Source organism: Phalaenopsis equestris, unplaced genomic scaffold (assembly GCF_001263595.1).
Source record: "Phalaenopsis equestris unplaced genomic scaffold, ASM126359v1 Scaffold000940, whole genome shotgun sequence".
Lineage (NCBI taxonomy): Eukaryota > Viridiplantae > Streptophyta > Magnoliopsida > Asparagales > Orchidaceae > Phalaenopsis > Phalaenopsis equestris.
Window position 1 is genome coordinate 47,932 of NW_018165379.1, and position 23,026 is coordinate 70,957.

At 35.3% G+C, this 23,026-nt stretch overlaps 1 protein-coding gene across 1 annotated transcript in view; it reads left to right on the forward strand.

The window, feature by feature from the left end:
• Positions 1 to 322: 322 nt before the first annotated feature.
• Positions 323 to 23,026, forward strand: part of LOC110032439 (serine/threonine-protein kinase ATM) — a 214,268-nt gene continuing 191,564 nt past the window's right edge. Inside the window, exons 1-13 of the mRNA XM_020736078.1 lie at positions 323 to 624; positions 757 to 865; positions 1,001 to 1,144; positions 4,931 to 5,092; positions 5,199 to 5,394; positions 5,594 to 5,750; positions 5,825 to 5,964; positions 6,052 to 6,139; positions 6,235 to 6,338; positions 16,225 to 16,323; positions 18,449 to 18,505; positions 18,711 to 18,789; positions 22,049 to 22,135. Coding sequence (XP_020591737.1) covers positions 556 to 624; positions 757 to 865; positions 1,001 to 1,144; positions 4,931 to 5,092; positions 5,199 to 5,394; positions 5,594 to 5,750; positions 5,825 to 5,964; positions 6,052 to 6,139; positions 6,235 to 6,338; positions 16,225 to 16,323; positions 18,449 to 18,505; positions 18,711 to 18,789; positions 22,049 to 22,135 — 1,491 coding nt within the window. The 5' untranslated portion in view covers positions 323 to 555. The remainder of the gene's footprint in view (positions 625 to 756; positions 866 to 1,000; positions 1,145 to 4,930; positions 5,093 to 5,198; positions 5,395 to 5,593; positions 5,751 to 5,824; positions 5,965 to 6,051; positions 6,140 to 6,234; positions 6,339 to 16,224; positions 16,324 to 18,448; positions 18,506 to 18,710; positions 18,790 to 22,048; positions 22,136 to 23,026) is intronic.

A 23,026-nucleotide genomic window follows, 5' to 3' on the forward strand; every position in this document is an offset into this window, starting at 1 on the left:
TCATTCATGCAAGTTGGTTGACATCGAGGAAAGTCTAGTCCCTAAACCATGCCATTATTTAGGGCTGGTGACGACTAGGTTGTTTCGAGAGAGATCACTGTGCTTGCTTCATTGAAGTGGGTGTACTGGAGTGGTAGAATTGAGATATTAGAAGTTTTGGGTGATATTTAACAAAAAATTATGTTTGAGATTGATGTGCTTAAATTACAAGCTTAACAAAACCTCATGAAAGCCGAGGTTATGAGATATTAGAGATAATAAATATGACATTTTATCAGTAAGGTGTCGTATAAATATTGTTAGAGTCTAACCATAATAGAAGTCCCTCAACATCCTGCAGTCCGGTCATCATTGTGTGAAGGTTGGTGCTACATGTCCAAAACCCAAGCCATCTAAAACCCTCTTCCCCCATTTCCATGCCCGCGCTCCCTCTTCTTTCTTCACTCTAGGAGCAACTCCGCGCAGTCCGATGTTTTACCAACGCATTGACAGAGACGAACCCAGACGTTGAACTAGCAGCAGTCAATGAGGAGATAATTTCTCTTCAGGACGCTCATGGCGACATCGAGAGACGTCCAAGAGATCATCACCAAGCTCTCCTCGGACAAACCTAAAACGCGCGACGTAAGCTCTTCTGTCTTTGCTCCAAACTCCACCTCGAGCTTGCCTGAAGGGTTTCACTTCTTAAGGAAAAAAAAGAAAAAAAAAAAAAGGAAAACTGAAAGAATCTGCTAACTTTTGCCATATCATTTCCAGGAAGGAATTCGGCTCCTTAATAGTTGGCTTGAAGGCGAGAGGTCCACTAGCTTATGCCTGCTGCTCGCGAAGAACACAGCAAGGATCGGACCTGATGGAGTTCCTCATGGTTAGCTGGCTTTGATTTTTACCTTAAAGAGGATTTGTTTTTATTCTTTGATTTTTACCGTAAAGAGGATTTGTTATTAGGCTTTGTTTTTTTTTGCTCTCACTCTTTGGCTCGGTATTTGTTGAATTCTTGTAGAAGAGTCGTGGCCATTTCTACTCACCCTACTCACCAAGTGCATTGCGTTGGAGATATCAGCGAGCAAGAAGCGCCATCCTAAATTGCTACTGGCAAAGACCCTACGAATAGCTATTCATCGTGCTGAAGATCCCAAGCTATCAGGTTAGTTTCAAAGAATCAGGTGCCTATCAAAGGGATGACACGATACGGTTCTATCAAATCTACTGCTGCATCATTCTTTTTTAGTTTCTTTTATGCGGTATAGTTGTGTTGGATTTTAATATCTTATGTCATATTCATGCCATCTTCCTATTTGGTTTTGTCACTATTTGTGGCATGGCTATATTTACTTAGCATTTTTATGGTTATTTTAGGCATTTGGTGTCACACCTCACCCCACCAAAGGAACTAACAGAAAACTCAACAGAAGTTTGTGAGCTGAAAATCAAAAAAATAGTTCAAATCAATATGAACTTGATTTCAATAACATTTGTCTACTAATAAGATCATTAGAGCATTTAAATCTAAAAACATCATACCAATCTATCTATCAAAAGATAAATATTATATAACTAAAATATCGGATTAAATAAGTTGCTCTAACCTTAAACATCTCTAATGTTATACTGGAAGTTTGAGTCTAAAATCTCCCTTTAGGGTGTATGATTAAACACTTGAAAATGAGAGGCGAGTTTATAAGAAATAAATCAGTAGGTGAAACTCCACCAAGTAAATTATAAATGAGAAAGCATAGAGCTTAAATAAGAGCAAAGAAACAAACATGAGTAAAATTGAATGTTATATTGTAACAGTTATAATGTGTATAAAGTTGAGATTTTAAAATTGGAATTAATCTAGTAATGCTCATACACATTTAAAGAAGAATCCATACCTACCAATTATCAATGTTCCCATATATAAATATATTCACTTACATGCATACTACACACACACACACATTCTAGTTGACCGAGCCTAATTCTAATTGCTTTGTTCCGAAGCAAAGATATCCACATAGACGGCTTCGTCATATTCAGATATTCACGACCAAGAGGTACGATCCTCTTTCGGATAGGCTGGAATGCCAACAGACGTTAGTCTGTTCTCTAATTCACCTGACCCCATTTTAAGAACATCTAGTGCCAAAGTCACTGAATGGGTAAGTCGTCCCTAATATAATGTGCTTTCTTTGCTGGGTTATGGGTACTGGTGGGTATTTTACCAGAGCGTTCTATCAATCTACCTTGTGCGATTCCTGTTCCTGTTGAATCCTATACTCGGGGGGTGCGCGCAGGGTGGACGATTTCCAAACGGACTCCTATAAAGAAGATAACCAAGATTTCGTGATCCGTTGCCGATTCCAACAGCTCGGACTCGGATCGTGAGGATCGCCAGAATACTTCGTATCAACAGATAAGATACTCATCTTATTGATTAGATCCGAAATTTGTTATGAAATTGCTCATGAAATGAGCATTCTCAATATTATGCCTTGAAGAGGACTCGAGCTATATTATAAAGGGGATTTAGTCATATATTGATATTTTTAATATTCGTATACATATCTGTAGTTTGTTTTCTATGATGCCAAATTTTAAGGAAATTGACTGATTCAATATAGAGTTATCATTAATTGGATTTGTCAATGTTTAAACGGGCTTAATACTAATATTCATAATATTGTAATAAATAGGCACATTTGGCACATTATAGATAAATAATTTATTAGGAATATTATTACTAATATGACCATTATTAGTTATATATCAAATGTAAATTAAAATAAATATTTTTTTTTGAACTTAAAAGCGTTGACACGCTTGAAAATAAATACTATAACTACTGAGAACAATTTAATGTGCAGGAGTTTATGCAACAATAAATCAAAACAAAATTAACCATCACATTATATCAATATGATTGTATGAAATAAAATAATTAAATAAGCACATTCCACAATAAATTTATTAGCAGGAAAAACATGTCTACTTGTTGCAAGGAATATGATTATAACAAGAAAATATATGTTTATCTCTTACCCAGTAAAAGTTACATACCACTAGAGATTATAGGCAGATCAACATTTCAATCATAACATTGATTTTCTCGCTCAAACACACTGTGCTATACAAACCCTAAATTCAAAGGAATTTAAATTTTACATATTTAATATATTGCACAACAATTATTAAAAAAAAATAATAAATAATGTATTTACTCTTGAAATGATTGGTTTTACAAATTTCACCAAAGATATAAGTTATATCTAACCAAGCTTAATCACTAGTAATTTAATATTTTTATTATAAAATATTATTAACACTTAAGTTATAAGTTTCTTGGTATAACTAATGATAAGTACAATCATAAATTATATTATATGTATTTATGTGCGTTATACACTCATGCGTAAAATAAGATGAGTTTAACACAAACATTCATTAATCACATGTTGTAAAAATTAACTTCTATATTTGTAATAATGACTATGTTTTCAATCTTTTTTCTTTTGCATAGAATTTGATTTATTCTTCTTTTATACTTTCTAAGTTATAAATTTGTATTCATTGCAAAGATAACATAAGGTTAAATATCATTAACACTCATTTTAAACTCTTTTCATTATTACACAATATTAAACTTAATTTAGTTTTATTATTTATTTTTTTTTAATTTGGAAGGCCCCAAAATTTTTTAGTTGATCATAGTAACAATTTAATATATATTCACTTAGAAGCAACCACCAAATAATTGAGGCAAAATATTGGGATTAAGGTTTATCCAGCTTAAATACGTTATGAAGATGGTGGTGATGTGATGATGTGAGAAGGAGAGAAGAAGAAAATGTCGAACCTTTTTTCCATTTTTCTCTTCCATCGGCTTCCCTTCAAATGAACCTGTCAAAGCTAAAGTAACCAAATCGGGCATTCTTCCTGGCTTACAAGGCTTTCAGCTTGCAAATCTGTGTGCTCTCACACACGTTCGCCTTTCTTCCCTCTTGGACTCTACCATTTCCTTCCCCTTCTTGCTATTGCTGCCATTTTTGGTCACCCAAGTTTCCTGCCTTAAGTCCTGATTTGGGACTTAATAAGAGGTTAGGTGGTGAGGGAAAAAAGGCCGAGTCGAGCATTGGCTGGTACGGATCAAAAGGGTGGGGCGAGGACAAGTTATTACATTTGGTTATTGGATCTTATTCAGGGTTTTTATTCCTAGGGGCTGTTTGGCTTCTAGTAGGATTTAGTAACTCTTGTATGTGTAGATTTAGTAAATTCTAGAGGCATTAAATTCTAAACATTATAAGTTATGATAAATGTTAAATTGTGTTAAATGCTAGTAAATTGCTTGGCAAATATTTTAAAGTTTTTGGTTTTAAATGCAGTAAATTAAGATGCATAGTGACAAGTGATAAATCTCCTAAGTTCTACTTCCCCAAGGATTTGCTAAATTCAGGCTTTTACCTAGAATGGGAGGAAAATGAGATTTAAGGAGGTAGTAGGATTTTTGTGGCTCAAAAGAAAAAAAAGATTTGGCATGCTTTAGTCTAAAACCTGGATAATTACATTTACATATTCAATAATTTACTTCTTCACTTATATTTTAGTAATGCTTTATGTGCATGTGTAGTTATATCACTGCATGCTCTGTGCACACTGAGTGTTTTATGTGGGTTGGCATTTTGGTGTATTTCTTAATTTGATTTTGTGGCACCATAGAGTTGTGAATCTTTCAAATCGCAGAGTTGGGTAAGTTCTTGTGCACAAATAACTGCTCTATCCATATAGGTGATCATGGCGTGGACTAGAAGTTAATGCATCCTAAAAAATCTGTTATTTGCATAACAATATTCTCCTTGTCTCTCATAGCTGCTTCAACTACCTGCAACTTATTTCTGCAATTGTTTTTGATTCTGCAATTGATCTTACTGAAACGAATTTACTTTTTTTTCAGTTACTAAATTCCCTTTGCGCTCTGTCATTAAGCTGCTATTCAATCACGTATGGGATGTTGTAAAGGATGTTCCTACATTTCAGTTAGAGTACAGTGGCATCCTACGGCTCTTGTTGTCCATAAATGAATACCGTTATCAGATGAGGCATCGCATTTATGCAAGTAGGAAAATTTATGAGTTTTCCTATTATCATTCTTTACAACATGCTTGACATGCTAATGATATAAAAGATTTTGTTGCTAAGTTATTGTCCCTTCCACCAACTAGGTCTACTATTGCTATACATGGACAAGGTGGTATCAACTGTAAGTAGGAATGGTTCTCTACCTTCTACCTCTAAAGAAGAAGCATTTCGCTGCGCTCAAACGCTTCACGCTCTTTTGGAAAACCCACCTGGTGATTATCCAGATAATATTAGGGAGAATGTTGTTGCAGGCTTTATTGAGATATTCTCTTCCATAAGGTGTGCCTGATTTTACCGTTATAAATGGCATCTTGGTGAAGTTTGCTAGGAGATGCTTTTTAATCATGATAGATTTTAAAACACTTTTTCAAAGCATATTATCAAGGATCAAAGAAGACATTGCTAACCACATCCAATTCTATGATTCTAACACTTGCTAAGTGTACTCTTTTAAAGTATGAATTTTTCACATTGCAAGGGATGAAGGAAAGTACTCACGCAAGCTTATGGAATGCATTAACACGTACCTGATAAAGGATGGTATTAATCTTGGAGATCTTGCAGCAAACCTCCATTCTACTGTACAGGAGTTTCTTTTTCGATTTTGGCTTACAACTCATGACCGGGGTTTGAAGGTCTAATATTTTTACTTTTGCTAATTCTTTTCATAATTTTTGTTCATAATTTTGTTGAGTTTTTTCTTTTATAGGCTTGTTTCATTCTTTATGCTAGTATACAATTGAAGCTTAGCAGATATACTTTGGAAGAGGTTTCGTTTGCAGAACAACTTCTTGATGTTGTTGCCAAGGAACTAGACCAAGGCACTGCCGCTTCTTATGGGACATCCTGGTGCTTCCTGTTTTCAACACGTAGTAATGTAATTAATTCTTTCATTACATGATATGATTTAAACAATGATTGCAACATGTCTTCTAGGAGCGATGCGTCAAGGGATGATAAGATGGGACATTTAGGGAATGTTTATCAAACTTTGATGGAGCTCGCTGCTACAATTTTTTACTGGGTATAAATATGAATATCTATATTGCCCATGATCCTAAGCCTAGTAGGCTAGATATATCATGAAATTTATAATTCTAAGGCCCCTATCATCTTTAGTCTTGCAAAGAGACAAGAAAGATACCTCATCAAGAGAAAAAATTGAAGATGGTAGATGCAATGGATCGTATAAAAGATGGGATCTCGAAGGGATCATGGCTTTGGTTAGTACAATCTACAGTTTGACAAGTATATAATTTGTTAGAATGCTTGCATGCTATTTTTCTTCTATTTGCTTATGCACATTATAAATTCTTATTCTTTTAATATTTACTGTTTAAGCTGGATATTTGTGGCATATGCTCGCTATTGACTCAACCTCCAAAAACTTATAAATGAAAAGAACACATTTAAACTCTTGTATTATTTCTTGGCATAGTTGCAGCTTAAAGTCATTAATGTTTTGTAAAATTTTTTATTTTCTTTTTCAGATTCTATAACCATGAAAGTCATTCAATTAAATTTACCAAGTTGAAAGGTTGCTTGCCATTTGTCCTCATCTAATTTTGTGTTGTGTATTTTTGTTTTTCTTTCCTGTTTATTTCATAACTCCTGTTTATTTTCAACGAGCATATAAACACTTTTGATTTCATGTAATCAAATATTGACTACAAATATTTAGTTGAATTTTTTTTATAATAATCTTACAATTAGTATTGTTGGGTCTAGTATAATTGTAAATTTAATTGAACGAGCATACAACCGTTTGTAATACAGCACCAAAGTGTCACGCTTAGATCTGAGGGCTTTGGGAACTTTATAAAATTAATTTCAATAACATATTATTGGATTTGTGTTGGAACTAGTATAATTGCTTCGGGCCTTTATCATTTGGATAAATTTGTCTTTTGAGGCAACAATAGTTTATGTTAATTGTTAAAGGAATTGATAAGCCATTTTTTCACATACATCCCAACGATGTTGCAATGATAGAAATGATTATGACTGCAATATTATAGCTAATTTTAGGATTAGAATGACGTGGCAATCTAGAAATGTGGGATTAATACTCCTATTGCGCCAGAATTAAATTGGGGTTTTTCTTTATTGTGCTTATTGCCTTCTTTGGGCTTGTTTGATTATGATTTTCCATGGTTTAAGAATTTTGAATCAATATTGATGTATAAAATTATCCTTGGGCGTATGAATGGAAGAATCAACGTAAAGCATTTCCATATTTTTTATTTTGATGGTATTGGGGATGATCTTTAATATTATTTTCTCTCTATGGCCAAATTGGCCATGATTCCGGTTGGCCTCAGCTAAGCACCCCATTTATGCCACCAACTATGATCACGATTCTCTTCACATTACCTATATGCTATCATAGCATATTTGAAAATCAAGGATGAGAATGTTCTTTTGTGGGGCCATTGTAGCGTAATATTTTTTCTTGATTGAGAATATACCCTAAATTTTTTTCTTTGCTATTCCTTTGATTTTAAATATATATATATAGGCACCAATTTGAATTAAAATCTTTTTTCCTGAAATATTGTATAAGTGCTAGGGTATTCCTAACCCTAAATTTTGTACCCCCTTCCCTTAACCCACAAATATCTGGTTTTTGCCACAGGTTCCGTGCTCTTTTCTCTCTTCTCATTCACTTTTTTACGTTGTTGGGATCTTGATTCTGGTCAGGCGTTTTGTGAGATATCTACTCTTGCTTGCATCTGCATCCCATATGTAGGTTTCCATTGTGTTTTTCTCATACCTATTGCCACAACATGTTTTCATCCTTGCATTGCATCATCCTGCTTGTTCACCCTTCTACCCAGTCACATTGTCTCTACATTGATTGCTAGCCCATGTTACTTTGGCAAGACAAATTGAGTATGTTCCTGCCTCTTATGTGCACATCCCGTGCTTTCTTCACCGCCCAGCCTTTCTTTTATCCTTAGATGCTTGTTTTGTTGTTAATACCTGCAACTCTACTGCATCTCTGCAGCACCTAATGCCTCTCAGTTGATCTCTTTCATTGTCACTTTTTTATCACTTATGTTATTGTTTTGTCGATTCTCTTTAGCTTGGATGGGATAAACTTTCTCCTTGTGTTATTAACCGTATCTTTAGGGGTTTTTTCAGAACTTAGAATGGTTCTTGATGCTATGGTTCTCTCATTTATATCTTTTAAAATTATATTAAAACATCCCTTTAGTTTGTATCTGTCACCTTCACTATAGTATTCTTTTCTATTATTTCTCTTTCAGATCTTATTTCAGTACTTTCTCCTTAATTAGAAGTTTACACTTGTCGGTCATGATTGCCTCCCGCTAACATACATTCAATTATTTATTTCATCATCTATAGGTAAGCATTTGCTTAAAATCTTCGATCTCCATCTCTCAATTACTCATTCGAAACTATACAACAAATTATTATCGTTTGGTATAGTCTCTTTCCTCATTCAATTATTTATCATTCTCATTTTGTAGATTCGCCTTTTCAATTTCCAATTTTTTATTCTAAGAATGTACCTATAAAACACTGATTTATTCTAACTGAAAACATGCAATAGATGTTAGATTGGAACTCTTGTAACATGTAGGATTTAGTTTCCCAACTTGGAGATGTTAAACTTATTTTGTTACTGATCAAGTTTTATTTAGATGGTGCGGTACTGTTACAAAGCATGCTTGGTTGCCAAGGATGACAATTTTATTGCAATAATTATTTTGAGAATATTTTCTACACGGTTTGGCTAAATTTTGTATGATTCCTTGCCATCACTATAAATTGTGATCAAATGGACGTGGATAATTTCTCTCTATGGTAATCTCTTGAAGTCATTTATATGGAGCAACCTTTAATTATGTCGCTTAGAGGAAGGATAATTGCATCAACCATACTTTTAATGAAAGAATAAAACATGTTGAATTGGTTTGTTAGACTTACAATTGGTTGGTGACTTTTGTTGGGCTTACTTTTTCTCAGCATATCATCATAATATTTACTTGAATAGCAAATTACATATACTAGAGGCAATCTTATTATGTCAGTGGCTATTCAATGTGTATGCTAAAAGGATTTTATCGCTTTGACTCTTCTGTGGAACCATTTATCACTCTTATTTGGATTTGTTTTTCTTGGTTTCATTTAGATCAGTTCCCCAATCTATTTTATACTCCTTGGGTTTTGTTTTTTGGTAAGTCTTTGAAGTGGACGTTGTTATGAATTATTTTTTAAAACTATTTGTCTTTAGAGTTCTGATTGAATTGTGGTTAATATAACTTGTGAAAAGGAGGCATTTATTGGCTTTCATTATGTGCCTATTGATAGCGGATAGAATTTGACAGCATCCTTGCTGTTTTTATACTTGAAAGTTTTCGGCGCAACCATTCTTAATGTTTCAGAGCTCATCTAGAATTGAGGAAATCAAACATCCAAGCATAAGTGAAGCATGCTGATGATGATATTTTATCTTTAAACAAGTTGTTTGCTTCTCTTACTTTAGACTAAGCTTGCACTCAGAATTTGGAACTAATTGTAGAACATTCAATGGCATCTAAATCTTTTGTGCCTGTTTTTGTAGTATAAGGGATCAGGTCTCCTCATCATCTACAAGCTTGTTCATTAATTTTTATCTTCCTAATATATTAGCTCCTCATTTCTTCTTATAATTGAAGACGATGATGACCATGCTACAGAGTAGCCTTATAACTCAAATGACAGTTTTAAGAGTGTTGACATATTAGATTTATAACGACAATCCCTAGCCGTTATTACTTATTATTAGCTTTTATTCCCTCATTATTTATTTCTTTTTTTTTATTCTGTTTTATCTCTTTCCTGTTTATTTTATTCTATTTTATTTATTTCTTTTGTTATGTCATTGTAATTGGGTATAAATACCTCTCATTCTATCAATAATATGATGATGCTCTAGTCACAAATTCAATATGGTATTAGAGCCATGACTCTAACCCTAAAAGTTCCACTATAGCCGCCGGCCACCTGCAGGTCTTTTCCTGTAGGATTCTTGCCGCCAGCCACCTCTAGGCATTGGTGCTGCTGATCGACATCTCTCCTAGCCGACCGATATTTCTTTCAGTTGCCTCTGATCCTTCCTGCCGTTGAAGCTTCCAACCGCTGATCTCAACAACTCCTCTAGTCTGTCTCCCTACAAGCCTTCCTACAGGTCTTCCTGTCGTTTTTCTGACGTGAGGCCTCTCTGTACAACCTTCTAGGCGACTGTTTTTTCCTTAGCCGCCGACTCTATCCCTCTACTCTGGTGTTGATTCCAGAAGTCTTTTTTCCAGCCACTGAACATTCATATCCCTCTTGCTAGCCTTCCTATTTCTCGGTAACCCAACATCATCTTTGGCTCTATTGGAAGTATGACAGATTCCTCCACCACAGAACTGCCTACCGATAGTGTGCTTGAGTCTACCGGAGGATCTTCATCGAGCTTAATCTCTCTACAGACCGGAGGACAAGAAACCAATATGAACTTCTTGATCACAACTCATAAAATAAACAAGAGTAACTTTCTTCAATGCTTCCAAGCGGTGTCTTTGTTCATCAAAGTTTGCGGGCAGTTCGGTCACCTCACAGGTATGACTCTTGAACCTCCAAAGATTGGTCCGACATATGAAGCTTGGGAAGTGGAGAATTCAATGATCATGCTCGGCTGATCAACTCCATGGAGACTTCGATTGGTCGTTCATATATGTTCCTCCCTTCAGCTAGTGCTCTCTGGATGGTTGTCATGTTATCTACTTGGATGTAAGAAACTCCGACCAACTTTATGAGGTGTCTAATAAAATTGTGGAGGCAAAGCAGGGGGTCAAGGATCGTGAACCAGTATTATAATGATCTTGTTCTACATTGGATGGAATACGACCTATACTACGACTACACTTGGGATTCTCTGATCGACCTTTCTCTTTTTCAGAAAAATTACAAAAGGATCACATGTTCCAATTCCTGGCTGACCTTAACAAAGACATTGACAAAGTTTGGGGCTGTATTCTTGGTTGGGACACTTTTCCTTCTGTCCGCGTTGCTTTTACCGAGATTCGTCGGGAAGAGAGCCAAAGACTTGTCATACTCGACATTTTTATTCCTTTAGCCGAATCATTCGCCTTGATCTTGAAAAGTGCTCAGCATTCATCCATGCCACCTTGGACCAACCACTCCACTTGTGATTATTGTCACAAACCCAACCACACTCAGGATCGACAGACTAACCTTCAGCCAAATCTTTTGCTACCAAAGGGTCACACGTCAACGTTCGATTCTACAATGATTCAACTGACTCCTACCCGAAAAATCATGGAATCCTTCGAATCCCTAAAAAACCAGATGGGGCAATTGATCAAGCTTCCTGGAGCCAATCAAGTCTCTGCGGGTCTGTCAAACTGTTACTTCCGACTAAGTACTCTTTGTATGGCTCTCACGTTTTTTTCCTGCTCTAGTTCGTGGATTATTGATTCAGGTGTCACAGATTACATGACTTGATGCTCACAAGCTTTCTTGACTTACTATCCTTGCTATGGGAAAAGATGCTGTCAGAATTGTGATGACTTAAGTAGTTCTATTGCTGGTAATTGATCGGTTGTACTACAATCGGTCTAATTCTGTTTTACATGTTCCCCAATGTAACTTGTTATCTGCCAACAAGCTAACGAATGATATTGATTCTGTTACTAATTTCTCTTATGATGGTTGTGTGTTTCAGGATCGTTGTTCAAGGAAAATGATTGGAACTGCTAAGAGGGTAGCTGGACTGTATTACTTCCAAGAGAAGACACGAAGAGTGAGGACATGCCACTCAGGAGCTGTAGTTTATCTTGAATCATTGAATGTCCCATTATGTTGTTGTATTATCGTTTGGGTCATCCTAGTTTCTAATACCTAAAAACTTTGTATCTCTTGATGTTTTTTAATAAAAAACTTTCTAACTTTATTTGTGAGACATTTCAGTTAACCAAGCATCATCGGGTCCATTACCCACCCCACACTTACACACCTTACGCTTCTTATTTTCTCATTTACAGTGACATATGAGAATCCTCTCGTACTTCCAGCTACACCAATAAATGGTGGTTTCTGACTTTGATTGATGACCACACTCAAATGACATGAATCTACATTTTAAAAGACAAATCAGAGGTTGCTGTCACCTTTCAAAACTTCTACACCTTCATTTTAATTCAATTTAAAATGGCCATGAGTTTTTTAACTCTATTTTGGGTGAATTCTTGATAATGACATCTTCCACCATAACTCTTGTATGGACACTCGACAAAATGAGACAACCAAGAGGAAAAACTATCACCTCCTTGACATTGTTCATCCCATTATGTTTCAATGCAATATCCCTAAATACTTTTGGAATGATGCCAGTCTGACTGCCACCTATCTTATAAATAGAGTCCCCTCTAAAATTCATAAGTTTCGAACCCCATTAGCCCTCTTAATGTAATTCTTCCCTGCCAATCGGGTCTTCTTCACATTAGTTCCCAAGATTTTTTGATGCAAAAACTTTGTTTGAAACATTGCCCCCACTCGGAGTAACTTGATCCCAGATCAATATAATGTATCTTTCTTGGGTACTTTGCAACTCAAAAGGGGTAGCAGTGTTTTGATCCTACCACAAACAAAATCTATGTGAGTGCTGATGTCACTTTTGAAAGTGTTCTCTATTTTTCTAGCTCGGCCTTAAGTGAGGGGGAGTTTGAGTTCTTAGACACTGTTCCTTATCATACTCTTATGTCTTACTCCTATGGATGTTTCCCCCATTTTTTTCTACCACCGAGGAGTCTCCTGTCCGCTGAGTGCACCATCTCCTCCTCCTAATGTTCCTGCCTACATTGGGGGCACCCATCCCAATACTCCAACTCCGGAGTTCGCTACCTCCTTACATGATCTTGACTCCACTCTGGGCGACCTTGTCAACACGACCCCTCCTCTAAATGAGGAGGTGAGCTCTCCGAGTAAGGTACACAATTAGACATGCTCCTTTTATTCTATGACAAAATATGCCTCTTTCCACAATCTTTCGTCGACCTATAGAGCATTTGCTACTGCCCTGACTGATCATCAGATCTCTACTACTATTGAAGTTTCTCTTGCTGATCCAACTTGGAAAATGACAGTAATGGAGGTGATAAGTGCCCTTCAGCGTAACCATATGTGGGAACTGGTTGATCTTCCCCTGGGTATGAAAGCTGTGGGGTGGTGATGACTTTTCAGCTCTAAGTTTAACTCAAATGGATTCTTTGAATGCAAAAAAGCACGATTGGTCACTAAAGGGTACTTACAGATCTACGTAGTTGACTATGAGGAGATACTTTTCTTAGTGGCCAAGTTAAACACTATTCCTGTTTTAATGTCTTTTGCGGTGAATCTGGATTGACCTTTATTCTAGTTAGATGTTAAGAATGCGTTCTTGAATGGAGAGCTTACAGAAGAGGTGTACATTTCTCTCCCTCTTGGCTTTGAATCTGCTGCGTCCAAAGGACACGTTTGTAGACTACAAAAGTTTCTCTACGGGCTAAATTAGTTTCCAAGGGTCTGGTTCGTCATGTTCACAAAGGTTGTCGTGGGTCATGGTTTTATTCAGACTCAATCGTATCACACTCTCTTCTTCCGACATTCCTCCAATGACCATGTAGCTATCCTTATTATCTATGTTGATGATATTGTTCTTACAAGTAACGATCTCCCAACATTGGAGTCCTTGAATGACATTCTTGGTATGTGCTTTGAAATGAAGGACTTGAGATCTCTTTGGTATTTATTAGGCATGGAAGTGGCTTGGTCATCTTAGAGCATTTTCTTGTCTCAGCACAAATATGTGATCAATCTCTTGACAGAGAACAACTTTCTTATGTGAAAACTAGTGGCTGTCTCTATGGATCCCAATGAAAAGTTATCTGACATTCCCAATGTTGTGACTGTCAACAAGACTCATTACCAACGCCTTGTCGGAAAACTCATCTATCTCGCCATACTTGCCATGACATATGCCAAACAATTGATATAGTGACTCAATTCATGCATAACCCCTATGAGCACCACCTCCAAGCTGTCCACCGAATGCTCCACCATGTAAAAGGTACACCGGACTCATGTTCGTTTCTCTCTCTTCACACCTCTCGGTCTATTGCTGTTTATATAAATGATGATTGGGCCGGGTCGGTTCATGATCGACGGTCCGCCTCGAGGTATTGCTCATTTGTATTGAGAAATCTTGTCACGTGCTAAAGCAAGAAACAATATGTAGTTGCTCGGAGCAGTGCTGAAGATGAATTTCGGTCCATGGCCTTGCCAACCTCCATCCCATTATAGCTATTGTATGATTATAAGACCGCCATCAACATTGCTCATAATCTAGTCTAGCATGATCGTACCAAATATGTGGAGATTGACAGACACTTTATTAATGAAAAGATTGAGTCTAGGAAAGTTTGTCCCTTTTGTGCCCTCTAATGGTCAACTAGTAGATATCACCCAAAATCTACGTTGTCCTTTGTTCGATGACTTCAAATCTAGGTTGAACATGATTGACATCTATGCTTCAATTTGATGGAGAGTATTAGATTTATAACGACAATCCCTAACGATTATCACTTATTATTAGCTTTTATTCCCTCATTATTTATTTCCTCTTTATTTTATTCTATTTTATTTCTTTCTCATTTGTTTTATTTTGTTTTATTTCTTGACTTTGTTATATCTATTTTAATTGGGTATAAGTATCCCTCCTTTTATCAATAATATGATGCTGTCTAGTCATAAATTCAACAACACTAATGGATATATGAATTCAAATCTTGTTTGCTATGCGAGGCAGGAATAAGAGAAAAAATATTATTGCTCGTAAAGGTTCTTTAGGATTACGCGAGGTGTTATAAATGAGAGATCATATAGTTTTTCTCTTAATGATTGTTCTTCTTATACCATTAGGTTTTCTATTATTTTGCTTTGTGCTTTTTTACTTTTTATCAGACAATTCTTCATAATTGCCTCATGTTGTCCTCGTTTCATTTACTTGTTATAAAATTATGCTTTAAAAAAATATTAAAGTAGATTTTCATTGCATCAGTCATCATTTTCTTAAAGGTCATTACTTCTTATGTTTCTAGTGAATAATGTTTAGCAGATATCCTTGCAAAGGCTCTTGAATTATGATTCTCCAGTGTTTACAATAAGCTGGATCTTCATGTATATGCTCTGATTTTAGGGAGTGTGTTGTCATACCAGATTGAAACTCAATGTTGAGGATATCCCCATTATTTTGTAATTTAATATCTTGATTGAGAATATGTTTGATATTAATTTTCTTAGTTCTATTATTTGTACTTACCTATATCCAAGCGCCCCAATTTTGTATAAAATTCTTTTACCTCAACACCATTAAAACTCAAATAGGATCAACTTTAGTCAGTGGTTGCTAATTATAGATTCACGATAAAGGTATTATCAAACATGGGTTCATATAATCTCCAACCTTCTTGTTTATCTAAGGTAGTTTCTATGAACCAAATCAAGCAAATCCTTAATCTTTGCAAAATTTTCAATCAATGATCATCTCTCTTTGATCCTCTTGTCTACCACACCCTCTCCCTTATGGATTATTTGCTGCCATCCCTATCTCGAGTTATCTTTTCTCACAAGCCTCAATCCCTTACTCTCCCTTTCAATTTCCCTAGCCGTATGCTCTTATTTGCTTCTCCATCTTGTTTTAATTTACCCTCCTGCTAATTCTAATTTTTATCATGCGTCTCTATTCAAGCCACTTGTTCAGCTATGCTATGCAACTAATGGGGACGAGACACCATAGCAAGTTCACGAATGAAGTGAACCATCTCTCAATTTAAATACTTGTCTATTGTACTATTTAATCACTCAATTTATCAGGAACCAACATAACTATATGTATACGATTATTTCAAGATAGCTGTAATTATTAAATCAATTATCATAGCATTTACCTTATTTTTATTCAAGCTTATTTGCACTTAGTTATTTGTATTCATATTTGAATAAACCAAGTATTAATTACTCCGTTGTAAACATATCAATATTTTTCTCATTCTACAGGAATGGCGCTCTTTGTTTTCTTACTAATACTTATGGTCACCGCCTTGATAAGTGTCTACTAGTACATTGGTTGGAAGGTGCTTCTGAAAGTTTGAAGCGGTATGTCTCTCTCTACCTTTTAAAAAGTTAATTTATTGGAGCATATTACCATCACTTTAATAACAACGTGCATTTTAATTCTCTTAATTGTGAGGATAAGTTTCTGTTAACAACTTGATAAAGATTTCTTATGGATGCTTATTAATTAGCTATTCATTATCATTGACGAACTACTTTTATATCTTGAAGTTCTTAGTGAGGTGCGATTTGATTGATTGTTAATTTTACTATCCTTCGTAACCATATTAGTATGCACTTTATTGCCGTTATCTATGAGGTATTATTTCCCTGAAAATTAGATGAAATTGTAAGTCTTACTGAAATGGTTCTATAAGCATGAAAATGGTATACATTTCATACCTTTTGGAACCTTAAAGCCATAGGTTTTCTTAAAGAATTATTTGATTCACTAATATCATTATCTAACCCTTTCCATCCAGCAGTCCTACACAAATTGAAGCTAAAGTTATTGCATTCATTGTAGTTTATGTGGCCTACCATACAATTTCATCACTACTTGTTCCTTGGCATAGATATGTAATGCATCTTTCAATAATCTATGAGATTAAATCTTTGTACAAAATAAAAGATGACGGGTTTTGCATGCGGACTATATCAAGACAAGCTGAGTCATGGAAAACATCATGCATGAACCATTCTCCTATCAATAACTATGGCAGCGAGTGCTTCATCATTCCTACGTAATTAGAAGTTGCATAATGTGTATGACGACAATGATTATCTCTAAGGAGATGAACTTTAAGGGCATTTTTCTAATCCTTCTGTCCACACAAAATGGTAGATAGTTGAGCTTGAATCTTTTCTTCAATTTTATAGATTCTTAATGCTAATAATAAACTGCAGTATGATGAAGGTTAATTTTTTTTTTGCTAACCGCTTCTCTACGGATTTCTTAATATCAGGCTGTGTTCATCGAGCTAGTCACTAATTTTAACTAAATATTTGTAGTGTAGTAAATAATGACAATACAATGGTTACTTCTGCAATTATATGGCGAGGCCTTTTGATAAGCTTCAAATGATGGTTCAAGCAATACGGAATAAATACAGCATATGCCTAAAATTATTTACAAAATGCTTACTTGTTGCTCTTATAACTTCAACTTACTTTTTTACCATAACAATAGTTTCCAAACTTGCCCAAATTGAGGCTTGAAGTTATAAAATCAATTGCTACAAGCATTTACTTAACCTATCTCAAATGTTAGATTTTTAAGTTGCATTTGGAGTTCTCCAAAACAATGTCAATGAAACCCATAGTGTAAGATTAGAAATATGCAATTATTAGTCAAATATTAAGACTAATTTTATAAAGTATTTCTTGCAGGAAAACTTAAATGCTGTAAATATCTTTAACATGAACAATTTTGGTCAAATTTAATCACATTAAGTCAACAAGTTAGTTTTGATCGTTCCAAATGCAACCAACTTTATATCATTTTAATGTCCTTGTTCTAAAATGTGAGAATCATACAACGAAAAAGAGCAGAGCATCTTAAAAAAGAGCTTAATGTAGGTTTTGAAAGGAGTATTTCGGCAACATTTGAGTTGGTGAAATTTTAATTCGGATTCGTAATATAATTAGTGAAGTGTTAATCCGATCCTCTAGGGAGAATTAATGCAATAGTTTTCACTCAGTGGATATCTGAAATTAAAATCCTAGAAGATGAGGCAAAAGACTCCTGATGGAGGGGGGGTGGGGGGTGATGAGATGAAATGAAAGGAGAACAAGACAGCCTTGATCACCCATTGTCAAAATATCCAGATCACATAGGTCAGGCCATGCTCTGGGACTCAATAGAGCGTGTATTAGAATCCGGATTTGGTGAGTTTTGCTGATGAAAAAGAATTCTTTTATCTTGTAAATTTTAATCTAGTTTAAATTGCTCTTTGATTTACAGTTACATTCAACCAATGTGATTTGTTAAATTATTCAGTTCTGTAAGATATAATTTTAATTTCCAAAAATCAAATGAACCTTTATTGAATGCTCTCTTACATTGAATTTCTATTGGTTTACTTCCAGCTACATGATGAAATAAGCACATTTGGTATTGATTGACAGAGCTTCTTAAAAATTCTTCCTTGTTATATTAAACATGCAGGCTATTAAATAACCCACACATAGTGCATTCATATGAAGCTCTCTTATGGCTTTTGAGGTACATTTCTTTGTCCTATTAAATCTTTTCTCTCCCTCCAGTGCAATGAGAATTGAATGGATAACCAGTTTCTCGGAATTTGTGAAGTGCCCATCCAACGCACATTAAACATTCATTTTATTGTACTAATGCAAAAGTGTTTTTGTCTAGCTTTTTGTGTGTTTGAATCTATTATTTGGTGAGTTCCTTGTGTGTTTTCTTGAAGGGCATTGCAAGGGCTTTCTGATATTCTAGTTCCCTACTTTGATGAGCAGTCACGACCTATGCATATGAGTTTGGTGAAGGCAAGTTCAATTTTAATTTTGATTTTTTTTTTTGCTTGATTTTTATTTTCCTAGATGTATTCATTTGGTATGTGATTAGTATAACAACCATTTGTGATTTTTGAGGTTCCATTCTAATAAGAAGGATGATTGTGAAATTGAGCAATTAATTGACAACTTGTTTCTGCCGTGATTATTCTTTTTATTGAAAAATTAGGATAAAACCAATCTCATTAAAATTAAGAGATGTACAAATTAAAAAAAAAGATTTAGAAACGATAAGGAACTCAAGAACTCAGGAGAGCTAAATTGTTCTATAATTTACACAATACTCTTAAATAGTTGTGCAGGAAACTTTGGGAGTTTATGATCTGAAATTTGTTTGCTGATGATAGCAGCCTTCTTGTCAATGATGAACCGAAGCACTTTCCCATTTAGCATATTTTGTGAAATACCTTGCATTTGTTTTTTATTGTAGAATTGATACGAAAATGAAAATTTCATAAATTTATTTTATCACAAGCTTTTGGTGACAAAGAAAATAAAGAATTTATATTTTTCACCGCATTATGATACCAAAAAACTTTTTAAAACCTTCTCCAAATCTTCTTATAATTGCCAATGGTCAAAGTAGATATGGAAATCATCTTCTAAATATACGTCTACACAATTCTCTTAAATAGCTGTGCAGGAATCTTAGGGAGTTTAAGATCTGAAATTTGTTCTCTGCTGATAATAAGCCTTTTTGTCATTTGAATTAAAAATGAGAAGATGATGAACCGAAGCGCCTTCTCATTTAGCAAAATTTGTGAAATATCTTGCATTTGTTTCGTTGCAGATTTTGATACGAAGAAGAAAATGTCACAAAGATCCTTAAAATTGCTTTATCACAAGCGTTAGGTTAAGAATAAATTAAAAAAAATTATGCTTTCCACAACCTTATGATACGAAACAACTTAAAAAACTTCTCCAAATCTTCTTAAAATTGCCCAACGATCAAAGGAGATATGGAAATCATCTTTTTGATAGACATTTCAAATGGAGTAAGTGATGGAATTGAGAAGACGCATACTATAAAGAACAAATTTGCTAGTTAATCTCTTCTAAGATACTAGACAAACAAATATCAGATCTTGCTATTATTAATATATCACCACACTAAAGGAGATGAAAGTGTAAAATGATTTAATAAAAATCGACCACTTTCTGAGATTTTCCATATTGGAGTGAATGGCATATGGCATAGATTGATAGATGCATGACACCGATCTAGGGCTCCTATAAGGTGTTTGGAAAGCTTATTTAGCAGGAAAGTGATTGTGGAATAGCGGAGGAATCAAATATAGGAGTTTGGCGGTGTGTGGGGGTAAACCTCGTTCGATGGTTGTCTCTTCTGAAAACGGCAAGAAAAACCATGAAACGAACACAAGCTTAATTTTTTTTGTCTTTTTGAAAATGTTTTAAAATAGAAAATTAATATTTGAAAATTTAATTCGAGCTGAACATAAGCTTAATTTGAACAAATGAGTTTGAATCGAGTCGATCACAAACAGGCTATTCATGAGCCATTTTGAACACGGGCCAAACACTAACAATATAAATGTTGTTTACACCCCTTCTCCAAATTGTCAAAAATAGATTTAATAGCTTTTCACTTGACATCTCTCGCTTTTATGTTTCATATTCAAATATTAAATTTCGCCTTCTTCGGTTCTATGATCTATTTTGGTTTTAAATCTAAATGCTATTGACCAAATTTGTGATATGCTGACATATAAATTTTGATGTGCAATTACGATGATCGACATTTAGAATATGGTGAGTGCAACTGCGACGGTTGTCAATTCTAGATATTTGCCATGCACCACCAAAGTGTTGGTTTCTAGAAACATACACTACAAATATGGATTACCAGGGTCTTTTTGCCTTAAGGACTCCTAGTTAACCCTTTTATTTGAGGATTTTTCTTGTGATATTTCAAAATGTTAACAAGTGATCATCTAGTTAATGCAAATTGAAAATCATATTTTTGTTTTTTCAGTATTCCACATTGTTAACAATTGATCTTCTAGTTTCTGCTCATGTTCAAAGTGGGAGGATAGAGTGCAAAGGAGGGAGAGCAGCTAGTGGCTAGGGTTTTTTGAGAGGGAAGGGGAAGGGTTGCTAGCTGAGGAGGTTCGGTGGCTGTGGGTGAGAGGGAACCATGCAGTGCCTTTTTTCATGATGCTTATAATCTCAAGAAAAGGTGGTCTGGAGTGTGGGAAATTAGATTGTGCCATTTGCTCAGATCGGAAAGGTGGAGACGGTGCATGACTGGGGTCGGGATCAACTAGTTTGAATTGGCATAAGGGGAGTCTAGTTTGGTTCAGTTTTTAACACTGTACACCTTGGACCCAAGGAAATAAAGCTCTTTAGCTTGTTTTTTGAAGTAGATTTGTTTTTCATGCCTTCTTGTCCTAACTGGGATGTCCGCCCCTTAATGCCTTTTTCCCTCCATCAAAATTGTCAGAACACAACCTAATGCTACGGAGAGAAATACTAATTTGACTTATTATAATCCAAGTTTGGAGAAGGTGCAAAATTTGCGACTTAGATTCAATTTTGAAGATGAACTTATGTTCAGTTTTTCCCATGCATTATGCAAGCACCAAGTGGATTCGGAACTGTTAAAGAAATGATTGGTTCAGGTTACATAAGAATTTTGATTAAATTTTATTTTAACATTCATCATTTTGTTTTTAAAATTTTTCCATTCCCTGCTATATATTAATTTGTTTTTACTTAATTCACTCAAAAATAAAATTCATTCCAACACTGGATGATTTTCCTACTTTAAAAGCATACATTTTTAAGGTCTGCTGCTGCATAAATATTAACGTAAGGGTATTATGTTTAGCCCGTACCCTTCTATGAAAGCCATTTTAAAATGTTTTAGTGCCAGAAGATCAAATGATTTTCATTTTTCCAGTTAAGATAGAGAGACTGTAAGAACGCGAGTTCCTGTTGGGGGGAGAAGGCTATTCTTATTTGCTAGGAGTTGATGTATCACCAGGGCTAGATAAATTTTGAATATGTCCTCTTTCTGACACATGCTCATGGATTTTTGTGTGCTGGCAACCAATTGACCAACTTCCTTTCATTATCATGTGTATGTTAATTTGCTCGTCTCTATGATGCTTTTAAACTTAGTTTCTTTGAGTTTAATTTTATTGATTTACAAGCACTTCCAAGTTACTTAAATCTTTGCTTTAAATTGTTAGTCTCATACCTTTTTCTACAGGTGTCCATCTTAGCTAAAACTAATTGGAGTGCTATATGGACTGATTTGATGCTTGGATTGCCAGCTTTCAGCAATGTTACCCCTGTTGTAAGTTCTTCATTAGCTATTTTGACATTCTTGCTGAAGGACTAATCAAGTTGCTAGCATTTTTTTGGTCAACTTTTCTGTTTTTCTTTTCTCGAAGTTCAAATATGATGTAAAAAGTAACTGTTACACTCAATCTGTTCTTCTTCCAACAATTGGAAAAAAAATGCATTTTAGCTATTTTCACGTCATTTGAACCTGTAGAAGGCTTCACGATTGACCAAACTTGAATCAATTGCTGGAACAATCAATCAGAACAAAATTTTAAGGAAATTTGAATTTGGCGCATTTTCGACCTGGTCGTCGCTGAGGTTGTCTGCCGGACGACAAAATTGACTCTCCAGCACGTCCAGAGTGTTGATTTTAGCTAGGAGGGACGTGCACTTCACTACGATCCTCGACACACACAAGTGACACGAACACCGACGCATCTAAATAATAATAATAATAATAATAATAATAATAATATAAAACACTAACGCTACTTAGCCTAAACACACGCACGCCACAACTTGAGCCTCGCGGTTTAATCGCCTGCCCTAGCGTTCCCTCCACACCATGTCGATGTGACTCCCTGTTCGCTCTGCCCGAAGCTTCTCCTACCTCTGCGCCCGAAGCATTTGTCCCCTTTTTGACCCACACGACTGTATATTGATTCACTTCGTAGCCTTCCTTTGTGGTATGTTACCGGTTATCCGAGCCTTCTGCACTTGTTTCCTTTAATTAGCTAGGCTCTGCGATGCCCCATCATCCATCGATGATACGGCTACGCTCCCTCTTCCTCTCCCTCCGGTTCTTCTTCTTTTTGGTATAAAACCTAAGTGGGCAGGTCATGTAGGGGGTTAAGCAAATTTTGAGTTCGGGGGAGGTTCTGTTGAAATTTCTGCTCGGCTA